Source organism: Manis pentadactyla, chromosome 13 (assembly GCF_030020395.1).
Source record: "Manis pentadactyla isolate mManPen7 chromosome 13, mManPen7.hap1, whole genome shotgun sequence".
NCBI classification, from domain to species: Eukaryota; Metazoa; Chordata; class Mammalia; order Pholidota; family Manidae; genus Manis; species Manis pentadactyla.
In genome coordinates this window covers 38,779,064-38,797,352 of record NC_080031.1, presented here as the reverse complement: position 1 = coordinate 38,797,352, position 18,289 = coordinate 38,779,064, and the positions used below count along the sequence as shown (strand labels likewise).

Genomic DNA, 18,289 nt, shown 5'->3' with positions numbered 1-18,289 from the left:
TGAAGTTAAGTTGTTCAAATTTTCTAAAGAATATTTTGTCATTTCATCTTAGAAACCTCAAAATATTTACAAAAATGGAAGAAACTATTTAACTTCCTGAAATTCAATTTACCATGTGGAAATAAGTAGGAATACTGATAATCTGTAGTTATAGGAATCATTATGCTGCCATTATGTATGATTAGTATATTTGAAACAAGGTAAATTCCCAAAGCAAAGAATGTTTTAAAAAATGACTGTGTCTCTAGAAATACAGAATGTTAATTAGTCATTGATAACTTTCATGAACTTTAGTTGAGAAAAGCACTCATGATTTATTGTCAGATGAAAAAAGTAGGATCTAAAAGACAATATAGGCAAAAAATTTACATTATTGAAGTATTATATAAATCAATGGAAAACATTTGAAAAAACAAACTAAAGAGTTAACAATATGTACATTATTTATGTTTTTATTTTCTTATTTGGCAATACTTTATAATTTTGCTGGATTTTCATGCATTGTTTTGGATTTTTGCTTGTTTGTTTTACTCATAAGTAACATACACATTGATACACAATTCCTTTAAAAAATAGCTGGCTACATTGCACCATAACTTAGATCACTTAAATCTCCTAGAATTAAAAGGTGAACATTTAGGACATGTGATTTAAGTTATACAGAAAGATGGGAGCACCCTGTATATCTGACAGGAAAGACAGCTCAGGTGCACTGAGTCCTACTGTGGTTCTCTTCTATTAGAGAACAAGCCCTGAGAAGGAGCGTCATCACTGATAAAGTGCACAGGTTTTCTATTCTGGTTCTCAGTTCATCAAAAGCCACTTTTTAATTATTATTTTTAATGATTAATTTACCTAATAGTAATACATTTGTCTTTTTCAAAAAATTTTGTTTTCATCTTAATTTTGCCTTATGTTTTCTAAGGTTTAAACAAAATTTTTAAAACAAAAATTCTCCTGACACTTTCCCATCTAAGATCTTTATGTCATTTCTATCAGACCATACTTTGAGAGTCTGGCATATCAGAACCTTCCAGAAACACATAGCACTGTGGCTAATCACACAGGTTTAAGTCACCTATTGGGTCGATATGCAGTCTCCGTCCACTGATGAGCCTAGAAAGCCTTTCACCACCATCTCTCCCCACACCCCATGTTTCTTTGCCAATACATGACAGAATAATCTGAGACAACCTCTCTTAGATGTTTACCTATTAAGGTTGTGTAGGTTTTTTTCAATGATTTTTTCTTGCTAGTAGCAAGTTCTTTCCTTACTTTTAATGTTTTTCAGCATTTGGTTACGTGATGAGAGATAGATTTTAGTGATACTACGTCATTCTCCTGTCATTATTGAGGAGTTTCTATGTAATTTACTGGTCACCTGTATTTTCTGTATGGCATTTAAGGAGAGAAAACATTCTCCCCACCAACTGGCACTGTTTTTTTCTTACTGCTTCCCTTGAGCTCAACAGAACAATAGTCTAGCTGGTACAAGATGACTTGTATGCAAATCCCTCTTCCTTAGATCTGGTTGCTCCCCCTTTTAAATGAGGCAATTTCTCAGCACAGAAAACATTGTTACATGGCCCCCTCCTAATTCTCCTAGGAAATATACAATAACGAAACCAGATGCCACTGCTGGAGTACTTCCCATAGCTTCTAGAGGTGCCTACCTCAGCACACCTGCCGTGCAATACAGAGAGTTTGGGGGTTGGGGGCAATGTGTGCAATAATTTAAAGTATTCCACAGCAAACTCTGCTTTATGCCTACATTTTCTGACTCCTCCATTTACATGATAAAGATGAGCCACCCTTATTTTTAAGAGTATACATTTTACAAATTCTACTCTGTGTTTAGTGGCCTATGATATAAGTAATTACAAAGCTTGACAGTATTTAGTTATTATTTTATAAATAACATAATAACTCATAGAATTTCAGAGTAAAAAGACTACTTAAAGTTAGTAAAGGAATGTTTCAACATCTTTGAAACTTGCCTTATGCACTTCAAAGATATTTTGCATTGTCAATCTCTTATTCTGGCCTGGTTTGCATTTTTCAATCATGAAGTCAATTGAAAGGAATTGGTTCTTTGGAAACACTCAAGAGCAAGCCATCTGTAAAGAGGTACTTTTCTTCACATTTGACACAGATATAAATGTCTTGGGCTATTTATTAGGAGTCAGAATTCCCAAGTATCAGTTCAAAAGTTATAATTATATATTTGGAGCATTTATTTGTGTATACTTAACATTACATTTCACTATGTTCTATGATGAATTTAAAATATCAATTACCATGGAAAAATATAAATTTCCATTGCAAATTCCACATGAGGTTTGGTGAACCCATTTTATAACTGGAAATGGGTAAAACACAAAGTTTGGCCTTGCCAGGATCAAGCCACCTGTTTCACTTGTTTCTTCAAGTCCACCATAGAGGGAGAGTGGAAATATTGGGGTTCTGTTTCTCTGTTTCTTGATTTTTTTAATAGAAAATGTTCTGCTAAATATGTTAATTCATTCACTCAATAAATATTAAGTGTTAATTTAATCAGCTAAGTACTGAGTATACAAAGGTGAACTCTGCAAACACAACTTGCAGTTGACAAAGGGATACAGATCGTAAATACTGAAACAAATAAATACAAAATAAAAATTGTTAAAATACTTGGAAGGAAATGCAAAAAAAATTGCAGTCAGTAACATAGAGGAACAAATTTAGACCTGGGTCCGGGATGTTTTCTGTTTGGAGGACATTTCACCTGAGGCTTTAGTGAGTGAGAGGGAGGTAGATGAGTGGCAGATTTAATTCACATACGAAGGATTGGGCTCCGAAGAGTGTGGGGCACCAGAGGAACAGAACAAAGGCATATACCTGTCCAGACAAGGTGAGGAAGAGAAAGACTGGGAGATTCTGTTGGAGAAGCAGACTGGGGTAAGACAACATGTAATGAATCGATATAGAATATTTAATACAATTTAACTTCTAGAGTAAGTTAGGTATTTGTAAATCTGTGAATTATTCTCTTTTCCTATTTTCATTTAAACATTCTGTGACTGTCTCAAACTATCTTCAGATGCTCAAGATTCCTGGCCATCTTTCCTTAAGGTCAGTAACCCATTTGCCAAGGCCTGTCCTGGTTTTTTCACTTAGTCTTTCTCAAATTAGACCTGTCCTGTTTCATGTCCTTTGAATTTTGATAAAAAGTTAATTTGGTGAAGTAATATGTCCCCAAAAGAAAACAACAGATAATAACCCAGTATATCATTCTAGCCATTGAATATTTCCACTTAGAGGCACTTTCGAAAGTGCTAACAAAAAGAAATGAGAAACGTGAGAATTTCAACAAATTGTTAAGAGAAATGAAGGTGATATAATGACTGAGAAAAGTCTGACCTTGTCAGATCACATCTGTGGCCATCTTCTGTTCCTAAATGTAAATGTGTGACCAGTAACATTTCAACAAAGCACACTTTAAGCAAAATATACTGCCTAAATAACACTTCTTTCAGAAACAGGAATAAAATAAAAGGTTTAGGCCTAAGGATTAGGAGCAAATGTCTTTTAGTTTTATTCCTTCTCTAAGACAAATACATTAAAGTATGTAAACACTAAAATAGTCAAGTATTTAAAATATTTTAACAGCTCAGGACACAGGATTCAAGCCAGAAAAAAAAAATCTTTCTCAAAATTCATTGTCCCTAAAACTTGCTTATTATGCAGTTAGAAAACACTAGAAAACACAGTTAAGCCTGGCTGCACACCCTACCCTCAGACTTCCTCCCACCTGGCTGGTGGCACTAAGTGAAAAGCAAGACCACAGGGGAGGGGAACAAGTGTGTGGGAAGAGGCACCCTCTGAAATGCAGATGCAACCTGATGGCTTAAAGACAGGGGTGGAGCAGCAACCCTAAAAACCTCTCCACTGAACCCCATTATAATCGCAAGAGAACTCTTCTCCTTCTCCTTGATGCTACAGGCCTTCACCTGTGCCCTGGTGAAGACAAGAGGCAGAAGGCCTTTGCCTGCAGGGGAAAAGGGTCAGGAGCTCACCGGCATCTGAGAGCTGGTCCCTCTTCCAGACCTGCCCACCCTGGGAAGCTTCCTCCAGGTCAAGCACTCCCTAATCTTCGTTCTGTATACCCAGTAAGGTCCATAGACTACAACTGGGTGCAAACGAGCCTTGCATCTACTGCGTCAAGGAGTTCTAAATTTTTCTATTAGCCCACATTCAGTCTTTAATGATTTGTTAAACATTTCAGGTGATTTTTTTTCCCCACACATATCGCAGCCACATCTTCTTCTTTGCTCGCCATAGGTAAGGCAATGCTCAAGTCTTGTTTCTCCCTGGAGTTGCCTCCTGTTCAATTTCAGGTTTGTTGTTTGCCCTGCAACCTAACCTCTCCCAAGGCCTTAAAGCAAATGATGATTTTGCAGATGACTTGGTTTTCTCTTGCTGTCAGGGCAGCAGGCTCCTTCCTGCTCGCCTTAAGTCGGGCTGACCAGACTCTCACTTGGCTTTTTCTTTTCTGTAAGAAAATGGTTATGTTCCGTAGTACAATTGTTGAAGCCTCTTTGTAAGACAAATACTACATCCCTTTAGTATTAAGTGGGTCTGAGTAATGCAAATTAATGGAAAATATGGCATATATTCAGGTTGATGAGTCAACTTTTCACTATTAATCAACAACACTTTTTGTTTAGGTGGGAAGTAGAGTAGACTATCATATAGGTGGTTCTAGCTATTTTTTCTCATTTTTTGGTTATTCACTAAAGTATATTAAGAGCTTCTTTACTTTGTTCAACCACTTCTTAGTTTTTTTTTTTCTGTTCTACTGATCTTCCTCTCATTAAGCACAGAAGCATTTTATTTCTCACTTTTATTCCTCAAGCAGTCTTGATTTGTCAAGATAAAAGGTAGGTGACCTTGTGGCATCTTAAAATTATTGCCAGGAGTAACTAAGCTAAGGCTATGTTTACTCAGGTGCAAACTGGAGAAGCTGTTATATAACCTCAGAATTGTCTTAATCTTCACCAGTCATGTTATTCTTTAGCAAACCATCCCAAACACCCTGAATCTCATGATATGGAATAGTCCTCATTCATTATAAGTCTTGGACTTAAAAATATGGAAAAGGAAAAGAAAAACAAAAGATTTAAGAAAAAGTCACCCAAGTTATAGATTGAAAGGCTTCTAACCAGCTCCTCTTTCTTTTCTTTCAGTATATTGAGTCTTCTTGTGCATAGATTGAATAGGACTCACAGACTCCTAGGAGTAAGTATTAACTTCATAGCATTATTCTCAGCATCATTAACTATTACTCTAGTGAATTAGTGGTAGAAAAGAAGGATCACCAATACATGTTTACTCACATTTACTACACTAAGGCTTAAAGGCAATTTCTGCACATTTTACATTATAGCATTCAAGACAAATCATTAAAATATTCCCTAACTATTGGATGAATATAAAATTCATATGTGTTTCTGGAGGCAAATGAATGCATACACATTGACGGATAGGAGGATGTCTAGCTCCTCTTTCATTAGACAATGTCACAGCAAGGAAACAAAGGTGAACTCTGTCAGATTTTGAAGAATGAGTTACAGGAAACTATCTTTTTTTTCTAAGAGCAATTGTCCCTATGTACACATCCCCCTGAATGATACAGAAAAGATAGTATTTTTTGAAAGTAAATAAAGAAGGAAAATATAAAAGTTCTCAATATAAGGGCTGTACATAGGTAACAAGAAAAACATTCAACTAAATTATATACACTTTGGTGAAAAGTAGAGCCAAGTTTTAAGTTTCTGAAGGTTGTCCTTGACTATGATGCTTCAAGATTACTGATGTCTTAATGTCCAAGGCAATAATGCCCATGAGAATTTCAAGTTTCGCATCATGTTGAGCAACTTAGCATACCACTTTAAGCTTGCATGGGCTGCAATCGACAGATGTTGTAAAACCAGAAGGGAAGCTGCTGCCAAGATGTCACAATGTCACTGAAGCAGTGGCTCAGTCCCGGGGGCAGCGCTGCAGTCAAATGATCTCACCTGGGTGAAAACTAGCATCTGTCCAAGTCCTCCTCCTGAGTTATTTCATGTGCTCACCTTACTTTGCAGTCTCACCTCCAGAGCCTACCCAGCCAGATTTTCAAATTTATTTCCATGCTTTCAAAAGATGGCATTACTAACCGTAAGACATCCCTGTCTATTTCAGTGATATCGTTTTAACGGTTCTGTACCACGATATGAAGAAACCAAGGAAGAGCCTACTGTAAAAGCACACTAGGACTTGAAATAAATTTTGTTTCAAGTAGCATAAGTGCATGTACATACACATTAGTGCTCATGTTTACATATATTATTACAGTATATGGACAGCATATATACTCTGTACAGACTATACAGAGAGCATATATTTTACTATATATACAATGTATAGCATGTCATATAAACAGTTTATGTATGCATTACACATTCTATGTACCTATTTACCTAAGATAATCTATCAAGTTAATTTTGCAAACTATCTTGTGCCAAAGATCTTTCTGAAAACATGGTATTTTCTGTATGTGGTGCTCATACAGGTAGCTTTCATTGCCTTTCCAACTGGGTTTATTTAAAATCATCTTGCTATGCTAATGTATAAGAACTGATACAAGAGATAATAAATGATCTAACAAAATAATTACTGACTTACAGGAGAGTAACAATTTTAGCATTACTGCGCAGTAGACAACGTTTTAGGTGTAATAAAAAGTTCTATATCAGAATCATAACTGATATATATGAAGAACAAATATGTTATTTTAGAGAGAAACCTACCAAGATTTTGAGGAGAGGAACATCAAGCTCCCTTAAAAGCAAAATGTAAGCCTTGTGGATTCACTTATAGTTTTAAAAGCCTGCATTTAACTTTTTACAATTCACCAATCACTGTGCTAAGTTTCAGGTATGCAATGATTAATGTCTTTGTCCTTACACTCAAAGAGCACTTATTTTGATGGGGGAAAAAACTGACATTAAAGTATAATGTTTAAGTTTAAAAAATGATATAGAAAAAAAATCAGAGAGAGTGAGTTTATTAACATTAAGGGAGTCAAGGAAATTTTCACAGAAAGAGATAAACTTGTGATGAGATGGCAAAAGAAGATTTAGAAGTCGCCAGTCAGAAAAAGCAGAAAAGATAATTCCAAATAAATGCAGGTTTGAAAGAACAAGGCCTGAATTATCAAAAGTTTAGTAGTTTACATGCGTGAAGCTGAGAAGAGATAGAGGAAGCTGGAGGTACTTGTTAAAACCTCTACTAGTGATAAATCACAATAGTGATGCTGGGAATCCTTGGTAATCCTAAACTCTGTATATATAATACTTTGTTTGCATTGTTTTGTTTTATATTCCTCGGTGTGGCTTTCAGTTAGATGCTCTATACCAATTAAGGCTATAGCTCTTTATTCATAAATTGCTAATATATGCATTGAGAAATGTCATCAAATTCTTCTTAAGCATCCATCAAGATGATCATATGAATTCTCTCATCAACCTTCTACTGTGAACGACATTCACAAATGCCTGAAGATTGTTGAGATAATTCTTATTATATTCCTGAGATAAAATATATTAATTCATAATTTATTATTATTTCAACTGTGGATATCTGTGTCAGTATTTATTTAATTAATGTCATAAAGTCAAGTTTATTTAAGCTTTATATTTCTACCTAATTTTGCCTGATCCTGGAAAAAAGGGAAGGAGCCAACCTGGGAGCAGATGACCCACTCCAGATGCTGAAGCAGATATCTTGCAGACCAGTACAGAAGCTTCCAGACGTGTCCTCTCCATATTCCAGGCTCAGCAAATCACAGGCACAATAAAATGGTTGTTTAAAGCCATTAACTCTTGGGGTCATTTGTTATGTAATACAAAACTGAACATCAATTCACTTCTATAAGTTTATGTTCTTGACTAATAAATAAAACACTGGGTTTGGGTTTGAGGCTCATGCTTAGGGGATCTGACCTGGGGTTGTGCTCTGTTGCCGTAGTTATTAACTTAAGGGTTTCCCTCCAGGGCTTCATGGTGCATAATCAGGTTTCAGGCTTACAGTTTCTGAGCTAGGGTTACAGTGACAGGGAGCAAGCAAGGGTTTAAGTTTAATATTCAAGGTAGTTTTGATGGTTAGGCTGAGGATTAGGTTTAAGATTTAGTGTATAAGGTATAGGGGGTTTTGTGTGTTTGTGTTTCGTTAAAAGTTACATGTGGGGTGAGGGTTGGTGTCTGCGATAGGGGTAAAACTTAGTGTTAGAGAGTGAGTTAGGCCCAGTTTTAGAATGAGGGGAACTGTTTTAATGGGGAACACTCTCTCCAAGTTAACTGATGCATGATAGTCCCAGTGACATGAAGTTACCACGTCTCACTCTGAGCCATACACTCAGAGAATACTCTGAGCCATAGGAAACAAAATGGGTCTCCTGCGGGTCACATTTAGGTTAATCGTGTTTGCAGGGTTATGGTTATATCTTGAATTAGTGTTTGATATGTGGTTAGATTTAGTGTGAACTTCTCTTTCGGTTAGAGCTGGGATAATGGTTTATGTGAGAGATGATGTGTTGGGTTTTTCTTTTTTCCAGTTAACAGTGAAGGTATCAAGTGAGGGCGAGGTTAGGGGTTCAGGCAAGGCTTCGCGTTATGTACAGCGTCAAATTGAGGTGTTGCTTGGAGTTAGCTTAAGGGGATAGGGTTACTGGCAGGGATCCGTTTAGATCTATGTCTTCAATGAGGTGTGGGTGAGGCCCCTAAAGTGAGGGGTGAAAGGAGATGTTTAGGGTGAGGGTGAGGAGTAAGTCTTCAGGTCAATCATTCCCATACCTATGTTCCCAAGGGTAGTGCTCGGCTCAGAGTGCTGCTGTTTGGCATTCTTCAAAGAGCCCCTGCTTTTCAAGCAATCTGGTTACAGTACAGTACAGGACCACGACCCATAGTTAACGAGTTTGGGAGAACCTGAATGGCTTTCTCCATCAGCCACGTGGGGTCATTACCATGTCCCGGAAAACAAACACACAATACCTTGATTCTGGGTTCCGTTGACCATAATGCTGCCAGTGTGGACAGCTCCCAGCTCACCAAAATCATACCCATGGCTGAGGCACCAGGCCCTGAAGTGGGAGCCTGTTTCCCTAACCAAGCGTCACCAAGCACATTCTCTCTCTAGGAAACAGTCGTCACTGTGACGTCTTGGAATCTGCAGGCAACACTGCTGCACTTCCAATGTCTACCAGTAGAGGGCGTACACTGCTTAGCCCTGGAAGCTGCATCTTAGCAAACGTAAGGGATTCAGGCAAATATATGTATATATACTTTAACTTCCAATAATTTCACTTATCTTTTTCACTTGATTTATTAAATAAAGTGAGTACGTTAGACCTAGATTTCATTTTTCCTTATTTAACAGCTTTTAGAATCACTGCACTTCAAAAATATAGGAAATGTTGAATTAAGTAGTGTACAGCGTCAAATCAACTGTGTACAGTTACTCGAAATTGTTAAAGCATAATTCCTAACTTTTCCATTTTTTCATACTCTAAGCACAATATATGAATACCTTTTAATTAACAACCATGTTTTAATTGTACTCTTATCCTAAATAGAGCTCTTATTTCTACATTCCTAAGAATAAAAATCAAAGTTTCAATTATTCAGTTAATTGTAAATATCTTCAAATATCTACTCAAGAGTATCATTGATCTATTTTTCAGATTTATGTAAACTATTTTTTTTTTTGGATGGAATTATAAACAAAGAACTGAATATTTATTGCTGTGGAAAGAAATCTGTAGCACAGTAGTATGAATCTTGGGTATTAAGCATAATCAGCTGAATCAATTAAGTTAAAAACCTAATAAAAAATTTGTGTGTGAAAGTCTCTAAGCCAGTTGACCCAAGAGCAACCGAGATACCTAACTGGTTGAATGAGACCAGACATTATTTTGAGTCTCCATTTTTTGAAGACAATTAAAAGTTACAATTACAATAGCTCACAAACTAAATAAAAAGAATTGTAGAAAGTAATTAAAACTATGTTCAGAGTCTTTTTTTTTTAAGCCCAATTTCAGCACCCCAAGGAAAAAGAAAGCATCCATGACTATCATAGATGAAAACAAATGAATGTCATTGGAATTAGTTATTTTTCCCCACTGAGGTATAAAATCTATATAGAAATTTGATACTTTAACAAATTGTACTTCTCATAGTCCTAATTTCCTTTAAACCCTGTTTAATATAGCTTTTTAATTGTAAAAACTTTTTCATGATTCTGAATCTAGTTTCAGTTCCTCTTCCATTTATTTTTATATCAATATTTAATATACTACCAGTTCTAATCAGAAAAAAATCTTGGAAATCTCTTCATTATGACAGCACATTCAGTAGAAATTACTGGTGTGCAAGCAAACCATAAAATGTGCAGCTCTCTGGACAGCACATTCTGTTATTTCATTGTCTGAATATTCTTTATAATGATTCTTGATGAAAGATTCTTTCAATCTTGTAAACATCGGTGTGCACAGTCTTGCTACTATGCATTTTCATGTCCTTGGGCAGGAAGGCTGGTTCACAGCTAGTGAAAAGCAAGAGGAGTCTTAGTTTTAATGGCTGATAAACCTTACATCCTGCAGGAGGAAAGCACTTTTCCTTTTTTGCTACTTAAGAATGTGGCAGAAATGTATGCTGAGGTAGCCCAGTCGATCTTTTTTTTTTTCTGTAAATTTGGTCTCAGAATATTTCTGGAAGGGTGACATTTCGAAGAAGCCACTGCTGGGACCGACTTCCATTGCAGTCTCTAATGCTGGGCACCTGACTGTCCTCTTCTGTGGCTTTATCCAGGCACTGATTACTGTTCACATACTGCAGGGTTAATTTCACTGGGTCATACTCCCAAAGTTGGTTGCCTTTTAGATGGTGGCATTTGAGCATTGTGACAGGGCCATTAAGTTTGGAGACATCCAAGCAAAGGTCATCTGTTCTAATTTCTTTGTTAGCAGTATAAGAGAAAACCTGATTACCTCCCATACCATGACAGTTAAAAATTCCAACTTTTTCATTCTCTTTTCTAGCCATGTTGTCTAGACACTGATTTGTTTCCACATTTCTTATCTCTCCCAAAGGGAAATAGTGACGTGGAATCTGGGAATCAGGATAAATATTCTCTAGGTACCAAGAGAAAGGTCTGCATTGTAGTTTGTGTCTTAGACCAAGTCTTGATGATATGTCTCCATAATCTACCTTTGTAACACCTGGAGAAATTATATAGAAGAAATTCTTGAATTCATCCATCCACACTTCTGCAAGTCGCCTGTTATTTTTATTGATAATCTGCCCTGTGCCTCCAGGAAATGTGTAAGGTGTGGCTTTCCGAAACACATGTCCAACATGTGAGCAGGTAACAATCTCTAAAGTTCCCCCACACTGCCAAATCCTAAAGGAAATTTCTAGGTTTTCTCCTCCCCAAATATCCATTCCAGCATCATAGGTTCCAATTTCCTGAAAGTAATCTCTATCTATTGAGAAAAGGCCTCCTGCCATTGTAGGGGTTCTGACAGGAAGAGTCCGATCACCTTTCCTCCTATCCATTTCTCTTTGGGGAACAGGATACCAGCGAAAATTGAGTTTCCAGTTGAAGCCACCATAGGTCATATCAGAGCCTGCCATGTACTCAAAAGAATCATCACTGATCACATCAATAATAGGACATACCACTGTTTTCCTGTCATGTTTGATCCTGGCTAAGAGAGGCTCCAGCCATCCCACTGTACACTCACAGTGAGCATCTAAGAAGGTGATCACTTGTCCTTTAGACACAGCAGCTCCTTTTAATCTAGCTCTGATCAATCCAGAACGTTGTTCCATTCGAATTACATGAACTGGTACTTTTAATTTTTTCACATAACTCTCTAGAGGTCTTTTCAAAAAGTCTCTTTCACTGGCATCATCTACTAGAACAATTTCTTCTACCATGTGTCTTGGTGAGCGATTAATGACACTATGGACAGTTCGCAGAAGTGTGCTCCAAGCCTCGTTGTGGAAAACAATCACCACACTTGTTGTAGGAAGATTATCTGGATACACCTTTGTTTTACACCCCTCTAACCTGACATCTGGTAAAGATCTGTTGAGTGCAATCATCTCACTTGCTATTAAATTGAACTGATTGATTTTAAACATCTCTTTCATCTTATCTTGATCCTCTTTAGGAATGACGACTGGTTTCCCCATTTCTCCAGGACCTTCATGAGGCTTTTGTACTGGCTCTAGAACATCCCCTGCAGGAAGTCCTCTCTCCTTTTTTTCATCACATTTGTTGCATTCACTGAAGTAAAGCAGCAGGAACATATCCAAGAGTACCCAAATCAAGGAGGTGGCAAGGACCACCTTGCAATATGCAAATTTTCTCATGGCACTTTAAGTCAAATGCAAAATTTTAAAATATATATACAAACATCAAAGATCATGAAAATTATTCCAATCCAGTTTCATCAGAAATCACATTCATAACCCCAAAGTGGTTTTTCAAGTGAATTCATATCCCAAATCCACGTCCCACATCTCCTCCCTCCGCGCGCGGCGGCGGCGGCGCGGGCGCTCCTCCGGGCCGGCCCCGGCGGTCGCGGCACGGTCCCGCGGGCCGCAGCGCGGTGCTAATCTGGGGCCGCCGTCCGCCGCGCAGCCTTCTCGGCCACTGCCGCCGGCTCCCCTGGCGGGCGGGCGGGCCCGGCGCGGGCCCCGCCTCCGCCGCGCCCTCCCCCGCCTCTGCGCCGGGCCTCGCGGGCTCGGCGCGCTACTCGGAACCGCAACGCATGCTGCCGCCTCTGCCGCTCGCTCGGGACCGCCTCGGCGCGGCGGGCCGGGCTGCAGGGCGCCCGCGCAGGCCTCTAGGGCGAGGTCGTCACAGCGCGCGGCCTATGTAAACTATTTTACAAGGAAAATGTGTAAAATATTAAAGACTACTGTTGGATAATATGTTCTGAGAAAGGCTATGGCTGATAAATCTAGGGAAGGAGCACCTCAGTTCCACCGCATTTCTCTTTCCCTCTCTCTACCCTCTGAAAAATCACAGAAACAAACCAAAATCAACAAAACCTTTTGGAATGGAGTTCCTTTAAACAGAGAGCAGAATGTTATGCCTATTTCCTTGGTTATCTCTATTTCACTTTTAGGTCATCATACTTAACATAAATAGGTATACAGGTAAGATATACAATCTACAAAGTTGTTAAATATGATTTATGGAGGCTATTAAAATTTTGACAAATTCTGTTTTCCTTACTTTTCTACAAAAAAGTAGACATTATAGCAGTCAAACCATTCAGACATTTTGCAAGATTAATATTAGTAATAATATGGTTAATATTTATTAAGGGCTATTTACTATGTACTGTCTACTATCCCACCTATGCTAATTTTATTTAATTCCAGAAAATATAGTTTGAAATACACTGAAGTACAAATTTTTATTATGGTGGATTGCTATGAAATAGATAAATATTGTACATACTTCTTTAATTGATTGGAAAACTTCCAAACTTCCTTTTGCTTAGGGCATCAGTAAAGGGTTAAATGGTTCATTAATGTGCAAGTACAAAAAAAAAACAGCAAAAAAAAGCCAAAACTGAAAATTGTGTTTTATTAATTTACCAGTAAAAAAATGCAAGCACACACAGGGAGAATTTTAAAAGAAAATGTAATAAAGGAACTGTTTATAGTGCTTTGGGAAAGGAACCCAAGTGGTGGCCTGGGGCTGATAGCTTTCCATGTCACCCACAGTTCCTGGGAGAAGGAATTTCAACCCTATTAAAAAAGGGGACACCTACAGACAGGCAGAGCTGGTGCTGGGGACTGTCACAAGACACGAAGCTCCTTCCGTGGCTAAACTCCAAAGGAAGGCGGAGGGCAAGGCATCTGCAGAGAAGCAGGCCGAGCAGGGCAGCTGACTGCAGACTGGGGGCAGAAGAGGGACAGAGAACAGCACACCCTCTCTTTAGATGCCAAAAATGAAAGAATGTCCAGAATATTTAAAGTCAGACATTTATAAAGATAAAAAATCATATAAAAGTATAAATAATACACGGATATCTTTTTTCATAAGCTAAGAAGCTACTCAACAAATAATTGCCAAGAATCTTCTATACACCAAGCACTCTTGCTGGCGATACATCGGTGAGCACAGTGCCAGCACTTTTACTACAGTGAAGAAACATCATATAATGGCTTTTAGCAAGATTAACAGCAGAAATGGTAAATACTGTGCACAGTGAGGTAGGGGAGATTAAAATGACTGGGAAATCAAGGGGTGCATGGCCTAGTAACCTTTTTCATCTCCCCTTATACTCTTAGTGAAAGAAACATATTCTGACCAGGCGATGTGCACCCCCTGGCAGCTCCAGAAGGTGTCCAGAAGTGTCCATAATGTCCACAACAGAACTGGTGTCTCACAATAGGAAAGGAGCTCATGACGGGGAGATCGTGCAAGAAAAACAACTCTGAGGGGGGGACATAAGATAAAACCACTCCTTCCCAACACGTAATTATCTCTGAATTTCCCCCCTTCAAATAGATCACTAAACTGACAGAAATTTTAAAAGAGTAAAAAAATGATTGCTCTTTTGGACATCTCCTTCCTCTGCATGGCGTTTCATCTCCTCAGACGGTCTCACAGCCACTGGCCACCAGCACGGGCTCTCCCCTGCATTAAAATCATATTTCAGCTCAGAAACAACTTTGTTCCTCAAAACTTCTCTAAACATATTTCTTAAATGAAATGTATTTTAAAACATTTTTTATAGTATAGTATTCTATTAAATCCTTTGACTTAGTAATGATCACTGAATTAATATCACGGTTGAAATATTTAATGATGTATTTCTATGAATCTTTTGAAAAAGTAGTGCTAACCAAATAAATACCATACTAAGACAAATTTAGACATATTGTATCTACATTTTCCCTTCTATCAGTTTCAATTATATATAATGTGTTTATAAATTTGAATATAAACATTTATATTTAGGATCTTATAAATATTTTTATTTATAATTTTATGTTATTTAACCAAATTCAGATAAACAATATTCAATAAGAAGCTCAATTAAATGGATTATATGCTTTACTTACAGAAGAAAGTTAATTTGTGGTAATACAATTAGCATATGCATGTGAGAGATACATTCATGAAAAAACAATTTATAAGCACTCCTGCAAATGTACACACACAAAGACAGTATTTACCTAGATAAAACATTAAAGAATTGTGCCCTCCAAGATACTGATCATAATTATACTTCCCATGACCTCCACACACCTTTATTTAGGTCTTGCCTTTGGAAAGAGGAAAAGGAAGAAAATCAGATTGGTCTGTCTGTGTGGACTGAGATGGTAGGGGGTAGTTTGGAAGTGAAAGAAGAGGGGAGAAAAAAAAGCATACCATGTTGATTTAAATGAAAAAGGAGAGATTACAAAATCAGCCAGATAGTTGGCAATAAAAATTGAAATAGGTAAAAAAGACATGCCCATACCCCAAAGTGAACAGTGTCAAATTAAATATTTTAGTACTTCCCCTTTAATGTATTCAATAATGATTTTTTTAATCAATGCTCTCTTATGAATATTAACTGAGTACTTTACATGTACTGGGCACCCTCCAAGCTGGTGGGGATAGGCATCAAAAAAACAGACAAAAGTATCCCCCTGAAGGAGCCTACATTCTATTTGGAAGAAGAAAATGAACAAATGAATGGATAAGTATATAACAGGGCAGGCAGTGATAAGTATTAATGAAACTAAGTAGTCTGAACAAGATAATGATATGGTAAAAGACACAAGAAAAAGGCCTCTCTGATAATGACCCCATTAGCTGAATTCTAAAGAGGTGAAGGCATCAGCCATGTAGTTACCTAACATGCAGCGCACACACGAGCTTGAGCAGGACACTGTGGATGGAGGGAAGGGACTGAGAAAAGCAAAGGTTAAAGGTTATATTGGGGAGATTGCATTTGACCAGGTTGTGTAGAATCTTGTAGAGTTTTATTGTACAGTTTTGAAATTTTATTCTCCTTTAAGTGGGAAGACATTGGAATGTTTTTGGTAAAAGAGTCAGGCCTGATTTGCATTTTATTAAAGTTGAGCTGATGTACTAAATAGAATAGGCTTGATACAAGTAGAGATTACTTGAACACTCAGGTGCTGATGTAGTCTGGGAATAGAGTTGATGGCAGGAGGTTGATAGCAAGTTTGTTTTCTGATTAATTTTTTCTGAGAGTCTGTGAAAAAAGGTCTATGGAAAAAAAAAAGTCGAAGACGAGTTCAAAATTTTGGTCAACTGTGAGACAGAGGGCCCCTGAGATAGAGAAGACTGTCCGAAGCAGACATCTGGGAAAAACAGTGGGAGCCCAGTCTGGGACATAGGAAATTTGCAATGCTTATCAGAAGTCCAGGGAGAGCTATCAAATACACAGTTGGATACAGGAATCACTAGTGAATATGTGTGATAATTAAAGCCACATTTCTAGATACAGTCACCAAGAAAATGAGAGCAAATAGAAAGAAGACAACCAAGAACTTACTCTGCTTCTGGTTCCCTCCCAACAATGTCAACCCCAAAGGCAGTAAAAAGGGAGACAGAAGTTTGAGAACATTTTCTCCAACAATGGGATATGCAGATACTGCCTTGAATCCCTTTGTGTGTTAGGGTATGGGGAAGCCAATTTTGAGGGTTGGAAGAATAAAAATAGAAAGGGAGATGTCAGAATTCTGCTCTTAATTTTCATCCAGTCCTGCCTTGGATGTCAGTGTGTTGTCGCTACACAGGAACAATTCCTCAATTCCCCTTCCTCCTCTTCTTGTTCTTGATAAACGTCCTAGAGCTGTCACTTAAATGTCTGGTGCAAATGAGGCTGTCTGAAAAACAGGTACGGACCACCAGACTTGGAGAGGTTTTTGCCTACCCTCCATTCCAAATCTAAAAGGTTGGTAGAATATGATTAAAGTAAAACTTTGAAGCATATTATTGTTATTCATTGTTATGTTATTTTTATTATATTTAATGTTTTATTTCCCCACATTTTTGTTTTAATGTAATTTTTCTGAAAAAAATATGTAGGTATATATTACTTCATTGTGATTTTTCTAAATTGCATTCTTCTTAGAAAGGCATTTCTATTCAGAAATTAAATGAAATCTTCATGTGTACCTATATTTTTTGCTTCCATTTTATGCATTTAAATCTTTAATCCTTTTGAAATTTATTTTCACACAAAGTACAACGTGAGATGTAGACTGAATTTTTTTTCCCATACAGCTTCCAAGTTTTTCCAGTACTATTTGAAAATACTCTAATCTCCAGTTTCTTATGGAGATTGTTGCTTTATCAAACATTATGTCCCAATTATACTAGAATTTCTACTTTGTTTCATTGATTACACCAGTTTTTATGTGTACCTACAAAACTGTTTTAATGATTACATTTCTTTGTATTTCCATATCCAGCCAAGATCCAGCCTCATTATTGTTTTTATGAAATGTTTGTTATTCTTGCCTGTATTTGTTTCCAAATTTATTGTCAAGTTTCTGATAAATAATTTTTGAAGTTCTGATTATGATTTTATTACAATCATTTGGAAAGAATCAACAGCCTGGACCATAGTTAACTGTTAACTGGTACAACAGAAACACAAATCAATTAGAATAGACAGGGAAAGTACCGTCTGGAAGCAGTTACCACTCTGTCTCAATGAAGTTAGGTAGTTTTCCTCACAGCTCCTTCACTTTTCTTTTTAAGATACCCCTTCTTTCCTCTACATGTTAAACAGTTTGTTATTTTTCACTCATGATATCTCCTGTTTGTTGCTTCCAGTAATTTTTGTGTATTTATCCTATGTCTAGTTTCTTGATGTCTCTTATTAATTCTAAGCATCCTTTACTTAATTTTCCATAGATTTATCTGTTTCTTTCTTTTACATAAAAAACTGCTTCATTTTGCATTTTAATTATCTAAACAGAACTTCCAGAATAGTGTTAAGTTCATGTATACTTTTAAATGGATATATGGGGATACAAGTGTAGCTGGTAATTTTTTGCTGAATAGAAAAGTAGAAGAGAATGGGATTCAGACTGCAGAAGGGAAATATTCCAGATCACTCAGACAGTTAGACCTTGACCTTGCTGTCCTAAGCCAGCCTCTGAGTGAAATAAACTAATCTCTATATTATTCTTCAACCCAGCAATTTAGGAATCAC

The 18,289-nt window shown here is 37.2% G+C and overlaps 1 protein-coding gene across 1 annotated transcript; it reads right to left on the bottom strand.

Moving 5' to 3' along the window:
• Positions 1-9,823: 9,823 nt before the first annotated feature.
• On the bottom strand, positions 9,824-12,498 carry LOC118917659 (polypeptide N-acetylgalactosaminyltransferase 1-like). Its single transcript, XM_036895700.2, has one exon. It carries the CDS (start codon positions 12,453-12,455, stop codon positions 10,776-10,778), a length of 1,680 nt encoding a protein of 559 aa, XP_036751595.2. The 5' UTR covers positions 12,456-12,498; the 3' UTR covers positions 9,824-10,775.
• Between the last annotated feature and the right edge of the window lie 5,791 nt (positions 12,499-18,289).